The sequence below is a fragment of the Vipera ursinii genome (genome assembly GCF_947247035.1).
Source record: "Vipera ursinii genome assembly, chromosome: 11".
Classification (NCBI taxonomy): Eukaryota; Metazoa; Chordata; class Lepidosauria; order Squamata; family Viperidae; genus Vipera; species Vipera ursinii.
Genome location: NC_139524.1, coordinates 1,678,953 through 1,696,358, shown reverse-complemented (window position 1 = coordinate 1,696,358; position 17,406 = coordinate 1,678,953). Strand labels below are relative to the sequence as shown.

Here is a 17,406-nt window from a genome sequence, read left to right as displayed (position 1 = left end):
AGTTAAGGGCAGTTTGAAAGTTCAAACAAATTACATCTGCTACTTCCCCCTTTCCAATTTTTTTAGGGCTTCATTCAAAGAATTCTAAGGATGCGAGGCGGGGGCGGGGGGTGGGGGGCGGAAAAGCTTTCCGCAAGACAGGCATCCGTTTCTGAAGCTAAATAACTTGGCAGCCACTTTTGAAAGAGAGGAACTCAGGTTTTCCAAAATAAAAGCTAAATATGCTAGAGATTTCGTCAGTCATTAAGCATTAAGAAATGCTGGCCTTTCTGGCATCCTTGTGCAAAAACCTACCTTATCTATGGAGATTCTCAGTCACCCAGTCATGGTTGTCCCAAAGGAGCTTTTTCAAAAGGCAACTGGACTAGCTTCTCGGATGAGAAGTGAAAAACAAAGGAAAGTCCAGTTGCCTTTTGAAAAAGCACCTTTGGGATAAGCCTACCTTATATGTTCCCCCCACCCCCAATGCTCTGCCAATCTTCCCCTCTAAAATCAGTGTGCAGAATATCTCCCCACAGGCCTACACAGCCACCACGAGAGAAAAGACCTGAGGTGTGTTTTCACAGCTCCTTCCTACAATCAGGATCTTTCTTTCCTTCAGATTCCCAAGTGGGAGATGGTTACAAAGCAAAGCAAATTCCTGAATCGATATTGGATAGATATGGTGGGTGGAAATTGGAAGCAATTTCTGGAATGCCCCTCCCTGCATGAACCCCACCGGTCCTGACTATGGCAGTTGGTCAGAGCTGCATTTTCTCCTTTCTCCAAGGCCATCCTAAGCGCCAGTGTCCTCCTTAGTAGATTCCCCGAGGGCCTGAGTAGAGGAGGGCTGCCTGCAGGCACCGTTTGCCCCGAGAGATGCTTCAGACTTAAGGCAGCACTTGGCAGATTCTACTGGAAATGTTTTCATTCCCCCAATTTATAAAATCACCCAGGATATTTTGAGGTGTAATGGAGGATTACGTGTTTTTACAAAATGTATTGTCTCACTAATAACCTGCCTTACAATGTTTGTTTGTAATTCCAACTTCTGCTTTTAATAGCATTTGTGAAAAAATAAAGAGCCAACGAAACAAAGGCTTGGAAATGCAGATCTTGACAAGCAGAAAGTCACTCAGATAAAGGGCTTCCATTTCCTTTCTCAAACTAATTGTCTGCTTGAGGGTTTGATTTGCTTCGTTTTGCTTTGTGATGATGAAAGTTGCATTGTGGAATCAAAACTTTCAGGTTTCTTTCATCCTAGCCGTGATAAGAGAAAAGTCTTCATGTACCTACTCAGCTCTCCTTAGCCAATTACATATGCCTTTCAACAGGCTAGCTGGGTCATTTGTAAAACTGTTTTCTAAACGAATTAAAAAAAATCCTACATGATCTTTCTAGCATTTAATCAGTGAAATAACAGATTGAAGAAGGTATTAAAATAATGTCAGGGAAAAATGGACAACTATTTTTCCTAGCTGAAGAATAGAGAAGGTATTTAAAAAAACAGCCTTTAAAAAAGTTTTGCTCTCTAGCATTCCTGCTTAACATATAGTTAGAATATAATCCATCACTAAAAGATGCTTCATTGATACTGAAAAAAATGAATTTGTAGCTAATCAGAAAGGAACATGTATTTGTTTTTCTAAAATAATTTCTTGATATGGAAGATAGACTCATTAATATGCTTCAGCATGCAATAACAATGAAGATCAGTGCAATCTGTAAATGAGGTACAATTCTGGGCTTAAGGTAGGTGGAGAGAATTGGTACTAATGTTTTTTTACCCTCTTTTTTCCTGCAACACAGGCCTTAGCAGGCTGCCCTCTCTAGCTTACCTTTCTAGTCCTTCACTTAACCAAGAATTAAGCCAGCAGAAGTCACAAAAGAGGTTTTGGGACTGGAGGAAATATTGACGTGGGGAAATGAACTGTCTTCTTCAGAAGCTTCCTTGGGCATTCCACAGACCCAGAAGCTCCTGCCTGAAAAAGCAAAGGTGTTGTCTGGAGACTCCAAACCAAAATAGAAATCCTATCACTGTCACATTCTTTGGACATCATTTTTGTTCCCTTTGCCTGGTAGTGACAACTAAGGCTCCATATTCTGCCTCTCCACAAGTAATCTGGTAATTTGACATATAGCTTTCTTTTACAACTTCAAGGAGACCTACATCATTCCTTATTTTTAACCTCAAGACATCTTGAGATGAGAAAAAGGATCTGGGCCAAAGTCACCCATGGAATTTCCATGGCTGAGCATGGATTTCAGCTGGGGTCCTCTCAAGTCATAGACCAACACCTTAATCACAATAGCAGGTAGATTCTGGTTGTGGACCATAACAAAAAAAACCTATTAGATAAGCTGCTCCTGATTGTTCTGGTGTTTGGTTGTGGTTTCTAAAAATTGGCTTGTTCCTGCTCTGAACTGTGCAGTTCCTCTTTGGCCCCATTATATTATCAACCAGCAGTTCTCCATATTAGGAACCTAACCACTTAAGTCTTGATTCTCACCGTCAATCAATTCTCTTACTGTTTGAGAGGAAAGTCAGTTCATAAAATCTGTAAGTTCCCTTGGAGATGAAACTAGCTTGTATTGTGTTGAAAAAACTATACAGATAGAAACAGCCACATTGCTTAAAGTAATGTGATAACACGGCCATGTTTGCAGTAAACACCACAGTAATTGGCTGACCGAACATGAGTTGAGTTGCTATGAACAATTATTGAAAATATATTCAATATTATTTCTAATTGTAATTTTGGTCCATTTCATTCTGTTCCATCTTCTTTCTTTCAGAACCATGGCTATAATACAAATGGTGTACAAATCTGAGCTAACTCAAGATATTACACAACTCTACAAACCTTCCTTGTATAATCTGAAACATATAATCCATGATTTCTTTTTCTCAGTTGTCCAGGTGGTATCCATTTGTTGCAGAGAAGAGCAAGAAAGATGATTAGGGGGCTGGAGGCTAAAACATATGAAGAAGGGTTGCAGGGATTGGGTATGTCTAGTCTAGCAAAGAGGGATGCGGTGGCTCAGTGGGTTAGGATGCTGAGCTTGTCGATCAGAAGGTCGGCAGTTTGGCGGGTTGAATCCCGAGTGCCGCATAACAGAGTGAGCGCCTGTTACTTGTCCCAGCTTCTGCCAACCTAGCAGTTCGAAAGCATGTAAAAATGCAAGTAGAAAAATAGGGACCACTACGGTGGGAAGGTAACAGTGTTCCGTGCGCCTTTGGCGTCTAGTCATGCTGGCCACATGGCCACGGAGACGTCCTCGGACAAGCGCTGGCTTTTTGGCTTTGAAACGGAGATGAGCACCGGCCCCTAGAGTCAGAAACGACTAGCACACATCTGCGGGGGAACCTTTACCTTAGTCTAGCAAAAAGAAGGAGGCATGATAGCAGAGTTCCAATATTTGAGGGGCGGCCACAAAGACGAGGGGGTCAACCTATTTTCCAAAGCACCCAAAGGCAAGACAAGAAACAGTGAATGAAAACTAGCCAAGGAGAGAAGCAACCTAGAACTAAGGAGAGGTTTCCTGACAGTGAGAACAATTAACTAGTGGAACCACTTTGCCTTGTGGGAGCCCCATCACTGAAGGATTTTAAGAAGAGACAAATGGTACAGGGTTTCCTGCACAAGCAGGTGTTGGACTAGAAGACCTCCAAGGTCCCTTCCAACTCTCTTATTCTGATCATTTAGCAATTCTTGTGACTAGCTCCCAAGTGCTGAAAGAGTGAAGGAAATTCTTCCCACATGGCCCTGTCCTAGCAATTGACAAAACTATTTTTTATTATTCCACTAAAAGTTGAAGAGCAAAAGTGAAGTGAAAGAAACATGACTCATGGCTGGGCTTGTGTGCAGGAGTCACACATGGCTGATCAATGGTTCCCTCAAATTCTGAGGTTACTTTGAATTGCTTCGTAGGTGGCATCCCAAACAATGGCAGCTCCTAAACAAGTTTCATGCTTCATCTCCCCCCAAAATTGAAGGATTATCTCAGATCTATGAGCTATCAGTAAAAACCTGTCCATTTTGTACTGCAGAAATTACTGGATTTTGAAAAGATTCATATCATATGACAAACTCTGGGATTTTGAGATATTTAAGTACTCTTTCACTATAGTGTTAACAGATGTTCAATGAAATATTTAATTTTTAGGTTTAGTGAAATAACATAGATCATTGGTTATTTTCAGTAAAAGATAATTCCTGATGGATGCCTGAGTGTACAATAGTTCTGGAGAATTTATTTCTGCCTTTGAGCTACTGATCTAAAATGGGAACTGGGAAATTAGTGTGAGAGTGTTTGAACAAGTCTAATAGGATTTCTAGTTTGCCAAAAAAATAATGCTTTCAGAAGCACAATCTTTGGTGTAATCTCTCTCACACACAACAAGACAGATGGCATCATTAATTGCCTCTATATCTAATTAAGTTGGGGGGAAAACCTCGGCTTAAGTAATGCTAAAGTTGTGGCACAAGCTGGGAAACGTAGGAAATTGCAAGGTAGAACCACTGGGAGAAAGAGGCAAGCAAAAAGGGGCTGATGTGGACGATGAAAGGAGGGGAGAAGGCTTACGTAGTGAAGGCAAAAGGGCAAAGATTGCCGTAGAGCCGTTCAGGGGAGAAAAAGACACAGAGAAAGAGATCAAACTATTTAGCTGGGCTCCTTGGCAGCATGAAGTTAAATGTTACACAACTGAACCTCAGCCAGAGTAAAATGGAAGGTTTTGCTCCCAAATCAAAACAAACCTTGTTTCGCTTTGTTCCCAAATATTTTGTTTTTCCAAAGATGAGTAATAATTTGGCTGGATGCAGAGGAGATTCACTTAGGACAGATTGACTTCTATACAAGGCCATTCACAGAATTATAGGGCTGAAAGGGACTTTGGAGGTCTTCTAGTCCAACCTGCCCAAGGCAGGAAACCTTATACCATCCTGAAAAATGGATGCCTAATCTTTTCCTGAAAACCTCCATTCCCTTGGGTTGATTTATTCTGCTGGCTTAAAACACAAATATTTCACCAGGAATCTACCAATCAGTTTTTAATACTCTCCCCTTGATGTCAAGGAACAGAAAACTGATGGTTAAAATGACAAATGTAGATTTTGCAGGCATCCCCAGAGAAATGCAAACCATGTAGAATAGTCCCTGAACCTAAAGGCTAAAAGGGATGAGCATTTATTTTGGATTTTCCACAGCACATATTTCTGAGGATCTGGGGTTGATTAGGGTGCAGTAGCAATGAAAGGAAACCCTTTGCTGCACCCCACTCTGACCCCAGGAATTCAGAGATTCTACCGCACTGGCGAGAGTGCCAAAGGGACCGAAGCTTTACCTTTATGGCTCACCTGCTGCCTCAAGGTCTGCGGGTGGATGAAAGTCACAAAGTCGATAGAAAAGTATCCAACCACTCCCCTGGATTTGCAGGCCTCTCCAATTTTAAAACACAGCTGATTAAGGAGCTCAGGTTCAACTGAAGCCTGAGGAAGGGTAGTTCCCGAAGACCGCAAGGGACCGTCCGCGTGAAACTGGTCCCCACAGGAAACCATCGTGACCTCCCCGGTGGGTTCAATCAGCATGTCCACGGTGAGGCTGGTGAGGCTGTCTGAAGGTGGGAAGGCTTCTATGACTCCACCTGGTCGGGGAAACAAGAGCACCATCAAGCCACTCATTCACGCCAAAGGGATTCTTTTTAAAACTACTGTGACAGCCTTATATCAAGTGAAGTTTCCAAAAGTAAATAAATTTAATTCCATCAGTGGTGTAGAAGCTGCTCCTGGTTCAATGGGCAAATTGATTCTGACTTTGCCTGGGCTGGTAAGGCTCAGTTTCTTTGGCGGTTGTGGTTATAATTAGGTGCAGGCTGTATTAACAGCGACACTGGGCAATTACAAAGAGAGAAACCCCACTACTGATTCTAACATTGAGTTGGTGGTCTTGGCAATCTAAATTTTAAATAAATAAATCCATTTCTTGGTGTAGGAAAATAGAAGAGCTTCTTATTTATAGTATACTTAGACTTTAGTAAGGCATTTGATAAGGTAGACCACAACCTATTTTTTGGTAAGCTAGAAAAAGATGGAATAGACAACATCATCACCACCAGATGGACCTGTAGTTGGCTGGCAAGCCATACTCAACGAGTAGTCTTCAATGGCACTACATCCACATGGAAAGAAATAAGCAGTGGGGTACCACAAGGCTCCATCTTAGGCCCAGGACTCTTCAATATCTTCATCAATGACTTAGATGAGGGAATAGAAGGGGAACTCATCAAATTTGCAGATGACACCAAACTGACAGGAATAGCCAATACCCCAGAAGACAAGCTCAGGATCAAAAAAGATCTTGACAGATAATGGGCCCTATCGAACAACATGAAATTTAATGTGGAGAAAAGCAAGGTTTTACACCTACGCAGGAAAAACCAAAGGTACGAGTACAGATTAGGTGAAAACTGACTCAAAAACAGTAACTGTGAGACGGACCTTGGAGTCCTAGTGGATGATCACTTGATTATGAGCCAGCAGTGTGCAGCCGCCGCCAAAAAAGCTAATATATTCCTGGGTTATATAAACAGAGGCATAAAATCAAGATCACACAAAGTATTAGTACCGCTTTGTAAAACCCTACTAAGACCACACCTGGAATACTGCAGCCAATTTTAGTCACCATATCACAAAAAAGATGTTGAGAGTTTGGAAAAAAAATCAGAAAAGAGCAACTGAGATGATCAAAGGCCTGGAGACTAAAACATACGAAGAACGGCTGCAGGACTTGGGTCTGGATAGTCTAAAGAAAAGAAGAAACAGGGGAGACATGATAGTACTGTCCCAGTATTTGAGGGGCTGCCACTAAGAAGAGGGGGGTCACGTTATTCTCCAAAGCACCTGAGGGCAGGAGAAGAAACAATGGTTGGAAACTGATCAAAGAGAGAAGCAACCTGGAATTAAGGAGAAACTTCCTGATAGTGAGGACAATTAACCAGTGGAACAGCTTGTGTCCAGAAATCCTGGGCGCTTCATCAGTGGAGATTTTTAAGAAGAGGCTAGACAGTCTCTTGTCTGAGATGGTATAGGTCCTCCTGCTTGAGGACTAGAAGACCTCCAAGATCCAATTCTATTCTATTCTGTTCCATTCCATTCCATTTTATTCCCCCTGAATGGAGAAAAGTACCGTGAAGGCAATGAGACTGGTTACTTTCAGAAGTTGTGGAAGTTCCATGACTGGAGGCTTTCAAAAAGAGACTGGACCTTTTGTCTGAAATAGTATATGGTTTACTGCCTGAGGAGGGGGTTGGACTAGAAGACCTCCAAGACCCCTTCCAACTCTGTTATTCTATGTTCTCTTTTTAATCTGCCCATATTCTCTCTTTCCCCTTCGGAGCAGGAGGACAGGAAAGGAGAGGGAAAAAGCATCCAGTGGTGGTAGGCAGATAGAAGAGACTCAGTGTTGACAACGTAAGTCCTGCACATCAAGGAATTCTCCTCCCTGGATTGTAAGGAACCATAAACATTTTCTGACCAATCTGAAAGTCCTCTTTACTGTTACACACCTCTTGTTGGAGGGTTCTAATTTTCTGTACAGCAGAAGAATCACCAGGTCAAGAACATCAGAAAGACACGCTAGAATAAACCCATCCACCACCTCAGACCTCCAAGGAGGGAAGAGGTATTTGCTGTATATATGCGCACAGATGTATGTATATAGGTATGCATGCACGTTATGTATATATGGTTCTTGATATATGGAGCTTCTAATTCTTAAACATGACTGCAAAACTCTGCTTGAAAATGTCTCGTGGTCTTCAGAGGCCAGAGAAGTAGCTGAACAGAACTGATGAAAGAAGAGGATTCAGTGATCCCCTTTATTTTTTTATTTTTTTTTAAATTCCATTTATATCCCGCCCTTCTCCGAAGACTCAGGGCGGCTTACAAGCTTAGCAGTAGCCTTCATTCTATATATATGCCTGCTTATTAGGGCTTTCCCCCCCCCAAGCGGCATTATTACAAAGTCAGCTTATTGCCCCCAACAATCTGGGTCCTCATTTTACCGACCTCGGAAGGATGGAAGGCTGAGTCAACCTTGAGCCTGATGGGATGCGAACCTGCACTAATTGCAGGCAGCTGGTGTTACTTAAGGAGGCATTAGCATTATTGCTCCCGTTCCTGACCAGTTCCAACTAGTCAGTTTGTGAGTAAAGAAACACAGAACACAAAAAGAACTTACATCAATTTTCACAATTGCTCCTCTATGCTGTGATGTCCATGACTCGCACTTGGGCATTTTCACAACACCACAATGGGACTCCCCTCACCCCAAGGCCACTAATATCATCAGATACCCAGGGACAGTCTCTCTAAACAATTTTGCCATTTATGATGTCCATTTTATCATCCCAAAGTGGGATAAAAATTTAACTATGGGGTAACTTTAGAGAAGGGAGTGAGCTTGGAGCCTCAAGATCATTCACATGAATAAACACATCCTTCTTTCCATCCTGGCAGGCGCATCCTGTCCAAAATTGGCGAGATCAAAGATGGCTGTCTGTATTTCATTCTTAAAAAGATAAAAGCTGTAATGGGGAAGGAAAGAGGATGGAGGTGAAGAAATATACCAGTGAATGAGAACAAAGTGCTGGCGATATAATTATCCCTGATAGCACTTAGCAGGAATGTAGCAGTCTTATTTACCTTGACTCACAAACGTTTGGAGGAATTTCCCCCATGTAGGAAATCGTTTTCCATTGACAGCCTGGGCGTGCTGTGCTAAAAGGCCCGGCAGCTCCTGAGAGAGCTTCACCAAAGCTGGTTCCTGCAGAAACAAATTAAATAGAACCACAAGCAATTTTACTGCAGAAATGAAAACGGCTTGTGGGGTGATTAAAAACCAGGCCTCCAACAGGCAGTGTGGTTACTGTTTAACCACAGCCAGGAAGTCTTTTTTAAATGTTTCCCCTATCTTCTTTCATGTATCTGGGAACTTTGGGGTCCGTTTCCCCCCCCCTTAAAAAAGAAAGGGAATATATTTCTTTTTTAGCCCCTGATTTAACAACAGCAACACAAATGGGGGTTGAAGAGATCAAAGCCATTCATATTAGCCTATTGGGAAGCTTTATTTCCCTTAAAATGATATGGATTATCTCTTTACTCAAAGGCTTTCCCCCACTTTCTCCTCTGGGCTTACACGTAGAACCCACATTTGCGGACTCTTCCCCATTTCTGCACTCCATATAGTTTTCACGTGCACCCATTCTCTCCCCTAATGCCCTGAGATAGTTAGCGTTGGAGAGGCTAATTTCGATCTTAGCTCTTGTTTTGGCTCGGATGTCCTCTCCTCCGCTGTTGTCCAACCTCACAAGCCACCTCTGACTTATATTGTTTGGGCTGTTGGTCCCTCATCAAAACTGCCCTCAATTAAATCAAAGACCAGATAGGTAAAACTGGGATCATTTGGGTGCAGGACTTAAAAGGATGCTGAGACAAGAGGCAGACCATGTAGGATGCTCCCCAAGGGCCTAAAACAACCACAGATTTGCACACACACAAAAGGCAACAACCCAGACCCAGGTCTTAACTTCACGGTGTCAATCTGGCCCACAGTCTGGAAGCTGAGCAAGCACATCAAATTTGGGAACTTTGTACATCATGTTCCAGGTCACTCTTCTCTCACTACTTCACAATCACTTCCCTTTTCCCCTTGAGCCCTTTCCCTTCTGCTTCACGACCCTTGAAATTAGAAATGTCCCATGCTCCAAAGAGGACTAATTGCCCCTTCACACCACAATCTTGGGACTCAGTGGTTGCTCCTCCTGACTGGAACAGGCGGGTGAAACATCTCCCTCGTCCTCCTGCTGAAGATGCGCTCTGTGCTGGGAATCTGTGCTTTGTCCACGAAAGAGGTGAGGACATCTGCCCTTTTCCATTTATCCAAGGTCAGCTTCTGAATTTCAGACCCCAAACTGTATTTTTGGACTGTCTGGAAAGAGAACAGCTGCCTCTTTAGCATGTGGCTTGGTTAACTTATTTGGGACATCTACTGCCCATAGACAGAAAATCCCTGAACACAGCTGAATCTTTCTGAATCATGTCTGTAAAGGTGCAAGAGGGATCTCCTGGAGGTTATATGCCGTACAGCCTATCTTGAATCCAGGGGAACAAGCAGAAAACAAGGAGCTGCACAGTGTAAGACTAAACAAGCCCAACCTGCTGTTTTTGCAAAGGGAAGTTCTATCTTATGGGGTTATTATTACTCTTTAAAAGAATTAACTGATTTGCTGGGAGTCGGGCAGCATATTACTATTATGGTTCAGTGCACAGCTAGCCAGATGTTCAGAATGGATCTGGTAGTTTTGTCCATCTATCAAATCCTTTCTGAGGACCTGGAATAGGCAGATGTGGATGCTTGGTATTGCCACAGGATGTAAGCTGCTCCAAGCAAAGCTGCCTTTTGATGGGGATTTTGTCAATGTCAGTATTATCATTATTATTTATTTATTTAATTAATTAATTAAATTTTTATACCGCCCTTCTCCCGAAGGACTCAGGGCGGTGAACAGGGCATATCTTAAAACTACAAAAGTACAAAAGTTAAAAAAGAATTAAATTATTGCCCACAATAAAAACAATAAAAATATATATAAATATTAAAACCCTAAGTAATTTCCCATCAGGCCAGGCCAGCTTGTTCAAATAAATGGGTCTTTAACCCGCGCCGGAATGAGCGGAGATCCGGTGCCATCCGGAGCTCAACCGGCAGCTGATTCCACAAAGCCGGAGCGCCCACAGAGAAGGCCCTCCCCCTGGGGGCCACCAGCCGACATTCTCTGACCGGAGGCACCCTGAGGAGGCCCTCTCTGTGGGAACGCACGGGGCGGAGGGGAGTCGACGCCGGCAGCAGGTGGTCCCCGAGGTATTCCGGACCCATGCCATGTAAGGACTTAAAAACCATCACTAAGACCTTGAACCTCACCCGGAAGACAACTATTAGTGATCCCAGTGATCCCAGTGGTTATTGACACACTGGGTGCCCTATGAAAAACTCTTGAAAGACACTTATAAAGTCTGTAGATTGACAACAATTCCATAAACTAATACATTACAACATCTTAGGTTCTTGGGAAGAACGTAGTGAGAATGAAGGACAATACCAGCTAAAGGACTGGCCATTGAGATTTCACACTGTTGTGTACGTAATTATTATTACTATTTGGTTGTTCAGAATTCCTGGTTTTACAGAAAGCCTTTGGACACGTTACACTTCTTAAGAAGGGGTGTGTAAGGGAGCTCTGTTTGTGCTGCAAGGTCACTTGGTATTAAGAGTGGCAACCATGAATGGCAAACTTTCTCTTGGCCTGTGACTTTTTCCTACCGTTGGCAAAGTGAAAATGTGCGGAGCTACGCTGAGGAGGAATGCCTTAGCAGGCTGCAAATTCCAGGGCCCTGCAAGAGGACCATATAGACAAGAGCCGGAAGAATGAATGACGGTGGTTCCTTTCACGTATAACTAATTTGGGAACCAGAGAGAATTAACGATTTCCCATATGGAGCGCAGGGAGGGAAGGGAAGACTGCACGGTCCACAAAAATGCGCTTTTCATTGATTAACGCTGGTAAGATGTGCTGCCTGCAAATCAATATATACCGTTAAGTTGCTTTGGTCTTATTATCATCAAATTAGGAAAGGCCATTCTCTCTGATCTTCCTGGGTTAGATCTCAGGATATTTAATATCTGAGATATTTATTTCCAATCTGAAAACACTCCCCCCCACCAGATCTTTCTAATGTGTCTTTTCGTACCATGACAGTTCAAAGGGTTTGTCTTCTGTTTGCAATGAACTTGAAGGAGTAGAGATGTTCTGACTTCTAGGAGGTCCCTTTGTTGAGGAAGGGGGGAAGTTAGTAAGAAGACCCCCGGGCTCGGGGAAGGAGGTTTGGGTCCAGCCATGCCCCGCCCAGGTTCTTTCAACCACCTTGGAGGATCATAACAGATTATAACAGAATAACAGAGTTGGAAGGGACCTTGGAGTTCTTCTAGTCCAGGGGTCCCCAACCCCCAGTCTGTGGACCAGTATCAGGCCGCGACATGCCAGCCACCGGTCCAAAGAAACAAGCAAAGCCCCATCCACGGGATGCAGGCAGCACACAAAACCAGGCCCCCTCCAGTCCGCAGAAAAACCTCTCTCCACAAAACCGGCCCCCAGTGCCCAAAAGGTTGGGGACCTCTGTTCTAGTCCAACCCTCGGCTCAAGCAGGTGACCCTACAGCCATCTTGGACAAATGGCCATCCAGTCTCTTCTTAAAAACCTGTGGATCGGAGGAGGACATAAAGGAATAATTTCATAAGGACAAAAGAGGCGGCGGAAGAGAGATTGTAGTAATAAAATGAAACAGTAAAACTGTACAGGTGGTCCTCAACTTACAACAGTTCATTTAGTGACCATTTGAAGTTACAACGGCACTGAAAAAAGCGACTTATGAACGTTTTTCGCACTTACGACCGCTGCAGCATCCCCATGGTCATGTGATCAAAATTCAGATGCTTGGCAACTGACTCGTATGTATGACGGCTGCAGGGTCCTGGGGTCATGGAATCCTCTTTTGTGACCTTCTCACGAGCAAAGTCAATGAGGAAGCCGAATTCACTTCACAACCAAGTTATTAATTTCACAACTGCAGTGACTCCCTTAACAAGTGTGGCAAGAAAGGTCGTAAACTGGGGCATAACAACTGTCTCACTTAGCAGTGGAAATGTCGCCTCAATTGTGGTCGTAAGTCGAGGACTACCTGTAAATCTAATTATCTTTCCACAAATGGCTCGTCGATCAATAGCATCAATGTTGATATATTTCTTAAATGGGCTTCTTCCCCATCTGGTTTCTAAATGATTGCTGTGATTTAAAGTTCTTTCTGAGGACCTGGTGAAGAAACGAAACTGTCTTCCCCCAGTTTGAAACTGCTCCAGGCTTCGGCCCTTTGAACAGATTAACCCACAAAGCGTGGAAATTCCCTCCCCTCCAACGCAGGCCGATGGCTTATACGCACTCCACAGTTTGTTTTGTTGTACATTTTCTGTTACTATCTGGGGCCTACGTGTCAATAAAAGAGCAAAAAATGCAGGAAATGTTTTGGGAAGCAATCCATCACCAGCCACGCTTACTTAGAATTGAAATGTGGCTTTTAGGGCTGCATGCTTGAGTGTGCTGCTGAAAATTTGAAAATTAACAAAAGTCCTGATTTTCCCCCCTTTTTTCGTGAGATGTCATCTTTTGGAAGGTAACATCATGTAAAACAGCTGCCATTACCGAGTCCCGCAAATGGTTTTCCTATGTAAAATGGCTTTGTAAAATATTTGCTCCATCTGCTGAAAGGAGCGAAAGACAATTTTCCTTGATACGTAATGGCCCATTTCAGCTGGATGGGAAGCGATTTGCCCGCCTAGCGCCTTGTGTCGGACCAAATGGCGAGGGCCTTCCGCACAAGTCTCTCCTTAGGCAGCATTATCTCCCCTTGGCCTGGCTTCGGCTTCTTCCCATTACTGGCCCTTCGCTCGGGATCAGCGCACAGGCTGAGGGTAGCCACTGTCGGAGTGGAGAGTGTAGACTGTGCTTCAATGGCACAGCTGTTGGCTAGTGACCAGGAGGAGAGCGATTCTCTCCAACCTTCCACCACTATTTTCCCACACCATGTGGGCCTCGCTGAGGTAGTTCTTCTGCATTCTGAATTTGCACAAATGCACAAAGTGGAAAGGAGGTGGTTTCCTGCCCCACAGCTCCAGGCTCTGTGTGTGTGTGTGGGGGGGGGACTGGGACTGAGGAGGAATGCTCCATCGGCAAGCACAGCTTTGCCTTGTGCTTCCTTGACATCCCGTCTCAGCTAAATAGAAAATAAACCAACAGGACTGCTAAAGCAAGCTCCCTAGTGAGCTAAAGCACCAAGCATAAAATATTCTGAAATAAACATATTTTTTAAAAAAGGAAAAATGCTAAAGTGAAGAAAGAAGTGAAGTTTGCAACGTTCCAAAATATTGACACGTGCTTAAGTTCCACAGGAGGAGCAGCTGTGCTCACAGTACTATTGCTAAATCATTCTTACTGTCATTTATTTTATTTTGGGCAGAGTCTGGGCAATTTATTTTGTCAGTGGGCTTAAATTAAAAGCCTAATTGTGGCAAAGGTAACTGATGGTGATGACCTTCATTAATATGCAGAAGGTATTTTCTTTAATTAACAAGCATTAACAAGCTATTCTGTGGGTTCAATTTTTTAACTTATATTTATGCAAAATCGAAATACTCAGAATCTCCTGCCTTAATGCCCCTCCCCGAAACAGAAATCCTGCAGATTTAGGATTTATGTTTAATGTTTAATCAGACAGAGTCTCATTGCTAAGACACATTCAAGACACTTTGTTGAAGTTGATGGGAAGTGTGCAAATTAACGCATCCTTTTCCTGCCCATATTTTCTATTGTATTTTATATTATAAACTAATAGAAAAGAAAAAAGAAAAGAAAAGAAATAGGACTAGAAACAAATACAGTTATCTTCTCAGGATTTATGAGAATGAAATTTTTTTATTTCTTCACCGTGGCTAAAAGCAATGCTTTTCCTTTTACTTGTAGGGGGAAAAATCTATAAATGCCACAATACAACCAACCAATCAATCAATCAATCAATCAATCAATCAATCAATCAGCTGCAGAAATTCAGTGCAACCCTGTATTAACCAATACAAGCCTCTTTTTTAAAAATAATAATAATAATCTCATAGTGATATTTACACATGGCTAAATTTGCACATTTGTGTTTAGCGTCTCTGTCTGCCTCTTCAAATTCAGCAAAATAAACATTTCAATTTCATATAGGCGGGTTACAGCAGACGACAGGACTAACCAATTCCTGATTTTCTTTCTCCATCTTATCTTATCCTCCTCCTCTGTGCACTGTTATTGGTAAAAACTGGCAGGGAAATCCAATTGATTGCAAATATTCTGGGTCCATATGGCCTCAAACCCTGAAGCTCTGAGGGGCCTTAGCTGCTGCTTTGCACCATTTGCAAAGTCTTCATCCCCAGATGGTAACATTTAAACCCCCTTTTCTCTGCTTTGTACAATAGACCTTGGCACAATTTCAACTGTTTACTCCGGTAATTAACAGCACTGATACCACAACAATTACAACTCCTACAATCTTAACACAATAATGCTATGAATTAGTGAGAGCTAATGGCTGGAAGGTATAGTGGTTCCAGACTGCGAGATCTCTGAATTTTCCCAAATAAAATAAAAGGTACCAAACAGCACGGCTCTCGGTAGACAATGATTACCTAGTAATTAGTTTACACAAAGCTTCCTATTTAATGGCAAAATGCTGTAATTAACGCGTGACAGAAAATCAAAGGGTGCTTTGTAAGCATATGAAAAATTAACACCGCAGGCCCATAGCTTTATGTACTGATTAGAAGAATATTAAATCAATAGGACATGTAAGCCAACAGCTTGTATATCTGATTATCGAAGGTCCTAGGAATTTAACCAAGGGATATAATTGTGGTGCCTTGTTATTTTACTAAGGAATCAGGGAATCACCTGAAATCTAAACACCAGTAGCCACATTAAATATAATAATAGCCAACTGAGCAGCCCCGGCCCAGCATGTTTTCTGAAGTAATCGGTAAACACAACATGACATCCTATTGACAGCCATGGAGTGGAGAGATGAGCGGAGGCCTCTCCTGTTAACTAATATAATTTTAGCATCCACTATTAAGTTACACGATATTCAGATGCAGCTATCAAAATCCTACTGCCACAAATGCCAGGTTTGTTGGTTCAAGGCCACAATTGGGTCTTGAGATGTAACCATTGTACGCAAGCTAAAAGGACAACTGCTCATTGTTTCCCAGCCGCATCTGGTGAAAGTTAAGTACAGATGCTGTCTTTAGGGGAGCAGGGGTAAAGGACACCCTAATCCTCCTTCTCCAAAGCTATGGTGGATTCTATGCATGATGGGGGGGGAGCCAGACGACACCTCCGCCCCAATATTTTGTGTCACCAAGGCAGCCAATCGAGCTCATGCTGGTTGAATCATTGCTTTTTAAGCAGAGGAGGGGAAAATGTAGACATGAAAACTCCCACACTCATCTAGAAAAGACATTTTCCTTGTATTGTTAGCCTTTGTTTTCCACAACATGCTCATGAGGTTAGAAAAAGTAAAATCCATCAAGGGCAAGTTGTCTGAAGGGAACTGTTTTTACATGCCAATCAATATACTTTATCTAGGTAAAACATGATTATTTTATCTATTTTCCCACATATAAATAAAGTCTAGATAAATGCTGTTTTAGACAGCATTTATTGGTACAATAAAGGAAGAATGTCTTCAAAGCTTTGGGAGAGAAGGGAAACACACACAGTCCCATCTCACAGCTAGTTCTATTTAGCACTCTAGGTGAAGAAATCCATCTCCTTAGAGCAGGGGCTCTCCAAAGATGGCAACTTTAAGACTTGTGGACTTCAACTCCCAGAATTCCCCAGCCAGCTGTGAGGTTGAGGAACACTGCCTTAGAGGGTGCACAGCTGGGGTGATTCATCAACAGTCATGCTCAGGAGCTCGGAGACTTTGACAAGAATCTTCACTAGTTTGCTTCTTGCACTGGAGTAAAGAGGCCCCCCAAAAAAGATTACGCCCTTATAGTTAAGACATAAACTGCCTGGCTGCCTCATACCAAAGATCCATCTGTATCCTGGAGTGCCCAGCCAAATGGCTTTGGGAAGCTCATAGAGAAGAGCAGGAAAGTGACAGCTACCCCCTGTTGCATCTTGCAAACATCTGCAACCCCTACAGCCCAAAGTTCTTCCAAAGCTAATCTTTCACAAAGAACTACAACTTCTTATGAACCAGGAGTTCATTTCTTAGAGTTGGAAGAGACCTTGGAGGTCTTCTAATGGTTATTGAATCCTCTGCTGAAAACTTCCAGCAATTCTGGGAGGCAAGCTATTCCTCTGCTTAATAGTTGGATCTAACTCTGATGAGCTTCCACACATTGCTTGTTGTCCTACCCTCAGGTGCTATGGGGAATAATTTGATATCCTCTTCCCTGTAGCAGCCCTTCACGTATTTGAAGACTTCCATCATATTTCCCCTCAGTCTTCTCTTCATTAAGCTACTGTAAATATACTAATTCCTGTAGCTGTTATTCATAGGATTTAGCCTCCAGACCCTTAATCATCTTTGTTGCTCTTTTCTGCATTCTTTCTAGGGTCTCAGCATCTTTTTTGTATTGTGGTGACCAGAACTGGACTGAGAATTCCAAGTGTGGTCTTACCAGTGCAGTATAAAGCAGTATTATCACTTCTTGTGATCTTGATGCTATCTTTTTGGACTGCGTTGGCATTTTTGGCAGCTGCAGCACACT

General features: G+C 42.8%; 1 protein-coding gene across 1 annotated transcript in view; it reads right to left on the bottom strand.

The window, feature by feature from the left end:
* IQCH (IQ motif containing H) overlaps window positions 1-17,406 on the bottom strand; it is a gene marked incomplete at both ends in the record, with an annotated part of 134,872 nt that overhangs the window by 25,094 nt on the left and 92,372 nt on the right. Inside the window, 2 exons of the mRNA XM_083371727.1 lie at window positions 5,340-5,626; window positions 8,685-8,805. Coding sequence (XP_083227853.1) covers window positions 5,340-5,626; window positions 8,685-8,805 — 408 coding nt within the window. The remainder of the gene's footprint in view (window positions 1-5,339; window positions 5,627-8,684; window positions 8,806-17,406) is intronic.